This window comes from Drosophila kikkawai, chromosome 2R (assembly GCF_030179895.1).
Source record: "Drosophila kikkawai strain 14028-0561.14 chromosome 2R, DkikHiC1v2, whole genome shotgun sequence".
In the NCBI taxonomy this organism is placed as follows: Eukaryota; Metazoa; Arthropoda; class Insecta; order Diptera; family Drosophilidae; genus Drosophila; species Drosophila kikkawai.
In genome coordinates this window covers 8,431,886-8,440,168 of record NC_091729.1, presented here as the reverse complement: position 1 = coordinate 8,440,168, position 8,283 = coordinate 8,431,886, and the positions used below count along the sequence as shown (strand labels likewise).

The 8,283-nt window shown below is 43.2% G+C and overlaps 1 protein-coding gene across 6 annotated transcripts; it reads right to left on the bottom strand.

Moving 5' to 3' along the window:
- Positions 1-218: 218 nt before the first annotated feature.
- On the bottom strand, positions 219-8,026 carry LOC108078366 (uncharacterized). Of its 6 annotated transcripts, none has more exons than XM_070284014.1 (6): positions 7,472-8,026; positions 5,486-5,864; positions 3,650-3,765; positions 3,067-3,588; positions 1,959-2,118; positions 219-265 (listed from the first exon to the last, which is right to left on the bottom strand). In XM_070284014.1, the coding sequence occupies exons 1-6, from the start codon at positions 7,772-7,774 to the stop codon at positions 240-242; spliced, it is 1,506 nt and encodes a 501-aa protein (XP_070140115.1). In that variant the 5' UTR covers positions 7,775-8,026; the 3' UTR covers positions 219-239. The 6 variants fall into 6 exon arrangements, with proteins under 6 accessions (XP_070140115.1, XP_017027680.1, XP_070140116.1 ...); XM_017172191.2 differs by lacking the exon at positions 219-265 and adding an exon at positions 954-1,133; XM_070284015.1 differs by lacking the exon at positions 219-265 and adding an exon at positions 1,209-1,667.
- Positions 8,027-8,283: the final 257 nt, after the last annotated feature.

The window sequence follows — 8,283 nt, the reverse complement described above, 5'->3', positions numbered from 1 at the left end:
GAGTGCAGTTGGGTTAACGAGTTGCTGGAGAGCTTCGTGGCAAGTGAGTTTTGGCAAATTTAATGGTGCATTCCGGCCACACGCCGCCTCTGCCGCAAGAGTTTAAATTTGTTTTATTGGAGCGCGAAATCGGCTTTTGTTTTTAATGCTGTTGTGTTCGGGGCGGGGTGGAGTGGGGTCATATTGTAAATTGGGTGGGAAAACCGAGCCGTACTTACCTTGAGCCTCAGGATCTGCAGTCAACACAGATACAAACTCCTCGCACCTAATTTGAATGCAGAGATGTTATTAAAATTAAGGCTTTCAGATGGCCGAAATTCATTAAAATGAAATGTCCCGAAATGCGGCACTGTGTTAATGGCTCATTACACATGCAACTCCACCAAATGGGCGCCCGGCAACGGCGGAACTTTCGCCACAATTTGCGGAACGAATGTGGCTAAAATGCGGCAAAACATTAAGTTGAATTATGCAATAAAGAATAATGCAATAATAGTTAAACGGGCACACGGCCCAAAGAGCCCCCAAAGTGGGATAAAAGGAATGGGAGTTCTCCTCATGAATAACCTACACATCGCGTTTTATAACTGAGAGGTCATAAATATGACCTATAATTTTTTAAGCTGAATATCCTGTGAGGAAAGAACGTTGTGAATATGAAAATTGTTATAATGTCCTTTTGAAACTTAAGCTGTGCTATTAAAACTTGCTAAGTTTTTTTATTCACCCCACAGAATGCACCTTCGCACTTGTCAATCAATGAGTTAATTTGCCTTTCAGACAAGTTACAGACCAGTTAATAATTATATTGTTTTAAGAAATAGTAGATCCTTTTGAATATTGTTTAAATTGTATAATATATAGTATTGAGTTTATACTAAGCTTTGCTAACAATGCATTGCAAATATTTCCCCCTTTTGCTTGTTTGTTTCGACTTGGAAACATACAAAAAATGCGTAAGAACTCTTTATTTATTTTGCACACCTTACATGACAATAACTTAATAAATTGCAGTATCTGAACACACACAGAGTTCCGGAATCGGGTTAAATGATAAAATGGGGCACAACATATCTAGTAACGATACTGAAAACTGGGGTCCGAACCATAGACAATGCAACCACATGGATAACCTGTAAGAGGCGTTCAACGAGAGTTAACATATAGAATCATTAGGCGACGCATGACAGTTAATAAAAGACTGTTCGTTATTAACACACATATAGACATTTATTTGTGACACCAACAAGGTAATACGTATGTGGACAATCATTTACAAGACTTATGTTAATAAGAAATTCACTCGCTTGCGTTTGGTAAGAACATAATTTGCGGTATTGGAAAAATAATATCGAAACGGCTTAGTGTGTAATATTTTCTTCGACTGTAATCGTGTGGGGGTTAGGGTTTTATAGGGCCAACACCCAGTTTACTGTCTAGCCACCAAACAAGGGGAATCGGGTCCAAACTACTTGGCCAATGCTGTTTATGGCAACTGTTTAATGTAAATTTTGAGAGCATAAAGAAACACGGTTGATCAGAAATTTGGAATCATATTGCTGGGTTAACTTAGACACAGAAGTAAGAAAATTAGATGAGATTCAGAGAGGCAGAAGGGAGAGATACCAAAAACTACCAGACCTTGCCACAGCCCTAGGGGCTGACATCTGAAACGAAAGAGAGTTGATCAATTGCAAAGATATAGGAAAATGCACACGCTTGGCAGATTAGTTTTTCTGGTAGCTTATTGGTATTTTCTCGACTGCATTTACAAACGGTCGGTTTGGGGCCAAGGAACTGGGCTAAATTCATATAGAATTAGGAGTAAAGCCTCTAGATTAGCTCGCGGTAAATTCACTTAGTTATAGCACACAAAACATTCAACAAGCTCTAGCTGTCGCTGTCGTAGCGCTCAGATGCCATCACCCAATGCACAAAATTGCAACACTTGAACTTGCCTCGCGGTTTGCACTGCAGGTGCTCTTTGATGTACTGGCAGGGGCACTGGAACTGTCCGCAGTGGCGTCCCGGCTCCAGGGGCGTCACGTCCACCAATCCCCTCAGGGCCTCCATGCCCCACCGGGATCCGTAGCGCAGGAACAGCTGCAGGCCGCGCTCCTGCGGAGATTCGGGGTAGAGCGAAGGTGAGACACGGCGGAGCATACGGATATGGTGCAAATGGGATGTGCACGGGTCACGGGGCAGGTGCGGCATTAGTAGGGTTAGTAACGTGGGTTGTTATGATAATCGGATGGCTGGGATGTGGGATGCAGGTTAGTAGAATGATACAAGACGTACGGCATACTTTTCGGCTGCTTTGCAGTAATTTACATACAAACGAAAACTTGTAAATACAATACCTTAGGAATTAAAAATGTAACAAATTACAAGAATAGCTAATACACTAAGTCTGAATAAAGGATATAAATATAATATGAATTTTGAGTGCTACTCTGCCATTTTTGCTTCCAAAAATGAAAACGCAGTGAATCTAAGTCATGATAAAAATCTTGTAAATATGAATTGGGATTAGGCCCTTTGGTACCAGGATGTTCCACGGTTCAAGGCTACACTAGAAAAATAAACATTTCCTTTTGTATGTTCAGCAATTTAATCGGTTGACGCTAAATCCAAAAAACAGAAACACAAACATTTCAGGTTTACAATTCGGTGATTAGAGCCAGCAGCCCATGCAGTTGATGCCGCAGCAGTGGCGGTGCTGCAGGCTGATCTTGATCTTGTTGCGCAACAACTCCTCCTCGTACTGACACGGGCAGATGGACGACTGCAGATGGCGGGGAGTCTCGTGGACGCCGGCCTCCTGGACGGTCCAGTCGAGACGACGGCGCAGGAAGTCCTTGCCCCAGCGCTGCAGGTAGCTCAGAAATAGCTCCTGGGCCACGGCCTAGGGAGAGCAGTTAGACATTGGATCATGAGGTGCATGAGTGATCGAAAGAAGTTTGGGTTTGGGTTTGGGTTGCGAGATGGTGATGAGCTCAACTACTGCCTAAGAACAACCCGCTCCGAAGGTAAAACCGAAAAGCAGAAAAGAAATAAGCGCCTCACCTGCTTGCGGGGCACTCGCACCGGCTGGCTGCCCTGGATCACGATGTCGTTAAGGTCAATGTCGAGCTTCGCCTCCCAGCCCGCCTTGATGGCCTCGCCGCCCGTCTGCTCGGTGTGCTCCAGGAACTCGTTGAGGAAGCTCACGCACTGCGTAGCGTCGAAGTACATGAAGCAGAGGTTGACCTTGTGGCACGAGATGCGACCCCGGTCGTCCAGCACCAGCAGAATCTTGTGCCGCACCAGCTGCCGATTCACGCGTGCCAGGCACTTCTCCAGGCCGCGCGACAGGCGCAACTTGACCCACATGCACAGGAAGATGGCCGCCGCGTTCAGGAAGAGCCAGCCCACGCCAAGGGCGAACAGAGCCACGCCCTGCAGGCCGGAGAAGAGCAGCGCCAGCAGGACGGCAAAGGCGAACAGTATCCAGCAGACCAGGATGCGCTTGTAGCAGATGTTGTACACCGTGAAGCGGTAGTCGTTCACCAGCGTCTCCATCGCGTTCACGTAATCCTCCACGGTTAGCTGGCGGTATTAAGGTTGTAATAATATAGTCGGGGGAGATAGACTGCAAGGTCGGACTCACCGTTAAGCCCTGGGCCATAAGCTCCTCGGGCACCAGCTCCGGACGGAAAATGGCAGGCGTTATCCACGGCCATTTCGTGTTGGCCGGTAGAAGGGTGACAATCACATCGCCGTTAGCTATAGACAGCCGGAAAACAACATTTAGTAAAAGTGAACAGTAAAAGTATTTGTAATATTTAAACAACCAAGACGATTTAGCCATGGTTCAAGCCTGCAACAGGATTTTCGGTAAACCTTCATACAACTACCAAAATGGTGATTACCATCACCGTTAAAGCCGATCGAATCTTGCAAACTACACTTGGCCCTCGCTTGACACGGGGGTTACGTTCCTAAAAAACATCGTGTTAAGCGAGGTTTTTATCGTGTTAAAAGAGGTCTGGAAGCAAATTTGAGACCGTGTAAGACCGAGTCGTGCTAAAAGAGGCCGTGTTAAGCGAGGGCCAGATGTACTTTCTTTGGAGACTATACCATAAGTGATCGCTTTAAATGACTAAAGTTTAATGACTAAAATCATGTTCATAAAAGTTCTATTTTTACGCTTATATCTTTTCTAGGATAAACACATAAATAAATAACAAACAGTAAACTTAAGCTAGCATCTTCGGAAATTCAACAGAATATTTACTTCTGTGTGCTTGAATAATGTTCTATAAAGTATAAAGCATTTGAGATTCGACTAAACATCTGCACAATAGAAGGACTTTGAGACTAGACAATTTGTATTCTGTTTATTAACCGATTATAATCGGAATTTTTTACTACCTTTGCACAGGTCTCATTATATGATATCAACTTATTTTAAACGCTTACAGAAAAAGTGAACTTGGCTTAATTTTAAAACTTTTAAACACTTAATTATAATATAAATGTTGACACCAATTTTGTTAGCTATAACTTTTATGACCTCTAGATCTGACTTTTCACATGGACGCACAGAGAGAACACGCTAAATCGACTCGGTTGGTGTTGCTGATCAAGAATATATGTGTTTCTTGTATGGGGTCTGCTGCTTTCTGCTTTCATCTGCCTCTTTAATATTCTATGTTGACTCTAAGCTATAAAACTTTTACTGTATACGAAATATTAAAAGAGCTCTGTAAATAGTATCTAATAGATACAAATTAGCAAACCAACAAAAGGAAAGGAAAACGAACCAGAAAATGGCTTGTTAATGTTCCTATTATTGAATTTAAATTATAATTTAATGGTAAATAGGAGAAAACAGTATTTATATTACTTTATGTCTTTGTAAATTTAAATTATATTCTGCAGCTGCCTTCGATATCATTCTACAAATGTATTTAGCTATCAATTTAATATCAATTTTGTATTTTGAAATTATATAGATTAAAATAATTACTTATTACATAACATTAGAATGCGGCCTAAGCTAGCATCTCTCGGTTAATAAGTTTACCTTAGCCCGTTTTCATTCATCAAATTCATTAATTTTAGTTTAAAAATTGTGTACACAAACACTTTTAAGTATTCCTTAACAAAAAAAAAAAACAAAAATTCATATCCTCTAGTTTCTAAAACCTTGAGGTAGGGACAGAGAGACTGTCGGATATTGCTAAATCGACCTTTCTAGTGATTAAAAACATGTGTATACACGACAAACTCTACGCAATTAGATTAATTTAAATTTAATACATTTTTATATATTTTATAAAAAGCATTTATTATCTTAGGATGGAAATATGAAACCAAAAATTCAAACACTGTTTATATGTGAAATTTTCCCTCCGATCATTTAAAAAAAAATTTTGGTATTGTAGGTGGGTTTAGGACTTAAGGGCCTCAGAACGCACCAACCCCTCTGACCGTCACTCACCGAATCCCTCGCGGATACGACCCGTCGACAGCTCTATCGTGCGCATCCCAGATCCCTGGTCCACTGGCTGGGTAACTCCTGTACCGTTGGCCCCACTGCCATTGTGATGGTGGCTTGAAGACGCCGCTGCAGTATGTGCTGAGGAGGGGGCTGCTGACGCTTTTTGGTTTATTAGTTGCGGGTTGTGCCGGGCCGACGCCGGGCCAGAGGCATTCAAACTCGCACTTGGAGGAGCACTGGCACCGCTGACAACGCCACTGCCGGATGCACTGAGATTGACGTGCGTGCTCTCAGTTGTCAGGACAGCGGGCGCCACATCCGGGGATGATGCCTGGACTTCGCCCGGTGTCGCAGCTGTGGTCGAAGAGACGGCCGGGCGCTGTGAAGAGACCACAATAAGGGGTAAATACTAATGCATTGGTCTTGGCCTCAAGGCGGCCGAATGCCAGGGGTCAGTGCCAGAAAATTATGGAAATGCGCGAGGAAAATCAATTTTATTGATTTTGGTTTCAGTTTCTAAGCTTTCAGGGGCGCGCCAAGTGGGTAATATCGTATCTGTATCCATAAGTAAACTTACGACTGCGAAAATTACTAAGCACACTGTGGGGCAAGGCACGTTCCACGTTGACAAAACCCCAGCCCAAAGATAGATTCGCCAAGGCAATCCACTCAAAATGCGCCTGCCTCTGAACCACCGAAAGCGATCAAATATATTTGTTTTGCTTTTTAGCTTAAAACTGTTCTCACGTATTGCATTGTTAAGTAGTTTCAGCCTTATTTTCCAAATTTTAATTATCTCTAAATAGAGTTGGGAATTAAATTGTAATGCTTATGGGGTATCTATAACAAAACTCAGACTCCCAGTAGTGTTATCTTTGTTATAGCAAATATGACAGAGATAATTTTCGGTAGTTTTATGTTTATATTCAAAAACGATAATGTCTGTTATGCTAATAAACTAGGTAAACAGTAAACACTTACAAAAGATATAAAATTGGATAATAAAACTTTAAAAGGTTAAGCCTGAGGATTGCCTTTTGAATTTTATTGCTGGAAGATATCTAGAATATTATGGATTTTTTACTCATTTAGCAATAAGATATGAAGCTCTAATAGAAATAAACTCATTAACTGCCAATAGGCAACTCTATTTTATTATATTTATTATATAAGTATTGCTAGGCAAACATAAATTATAGAATATATATAAACAAATATGCAAAAACTACTCGGTACCGTAGCAAACTGATATCTCGCAGCGAAATTCACATTTTGTTTACCTTTTCTTATTATTCTAGCAGTCTGGTGTGAGCTGTGATGTAAACAAAAGCGAATAAATTTCCAGGCAACTTCAAAGGGAACGTTAACTAATCTAAATCATGAGTGACGTTCTTGGCTCAACTGAAGCTGAAAATATGAGCCAGGGCCGAGAAATTACATCGTCAAGACTAAAAAACACAAACGTTTTAAAACGGAATGTGTGTGACGTGTCGGCGTCTAAAATCAAGTCAAGTTAAGGTAAGTTGAGTCAGAGTTTATCACCGGATGGGCCCCGTTTCAACTCCAGCTCTCAGCTGAGAGCCGACTTTGTTTGTCATGCGTGCAACGTCCCAAAAATCAGGCAGAAGAAAGCTATAAACTAACTAGGGAACGGTGGGACCATAATAAAGTATTCCCAATTAAATGTTAATTCTGAATATTTCAGACTTGTTATTATCCTAGTAAAGGGTAAGCTGTAAACTAAAAGGTTGCCCAAGATCTTTTTGTTAAAGAATAATTCTCTTATTCTTAAAACTGCTTAATTTTCAGAAATGTTTCTTTAGTTTAAAAGTCATTAAGGTTCATTTATCGGGGGCTGCCTGTACCGCAAACTGGTGTGTGAGCAAGAGGCAGAGCGACAAGGGCCTGGCGTGCATTGGAATGCGTTCCGCTGCGTCGCAAGGGGCAGAAAGTGAGGGGCAGAGCGATAGCGGGAGAGCGACTGACCTGGACAGGTGTGGTTGTTGTTGGCGACGGATCGTTGGGACTGCGCGAGCGCGCCCTCCTGTTGTTGTTGCTGCTCACCACCGACGGCGGCGGGGGCAGAGACAACTTGTTTTGTTGTTGCTGCTGCTGCTGCGGTTGCTGTGTGGCATCGCTGTTATTGTTTTTCTCGCCGCCGTCCGCCTCGTCGTCAAACTTAACCCAATTCCTGGGCCTGGCCGTCTGCTTGTCCTCGTCGCTTTCATTGAGGGCCACATCCTCCATCGGATGGCTTTGCGCCTGCGCCTGCGTCTTGGCCTCCTCCATGGGGCAGCTCCTGCTTGCGTACTAGTTCCTTCGGGGCTGGGCGAGCCTGTGACCTGACCGATGCAGCCAGCTGCTTATGCGTTTTGTTTTCGCGTCTGGCTATTTCGCCTTACATAACCTCAATTCGAATTCACACTTCAGTTGCGCTGCGCTGCCTATTATCGGTTCGTTGTTGTTGCTGCTGCCTTTCCGCTGCACACAGCGCCGTATACGTGTTGGCCGCTCGCGGGTTCACGTCCAACTGCCGCGCCGCAGCCGCGCCCAGCAACAAAAACACGCTAAGCGCACACACACACGGCAACGCGAGAGGGAGAAGACCGCCAAAGTTGGCTCAGAGCGGGAAGCTCGGCTCAAAGGTGCGCTCAGACCGTACCTGTTGCTTGCCGAGCTTTTTCTCTCTGGTGCTCTGCGGAGCAGCACAGAGAGAGAAATTATAGTTACCTTTGCACTTAAGTACTCAAAAAATTATAGTTATCTATAAATCCCTTAAAGATTTTGCCAATAAAAAG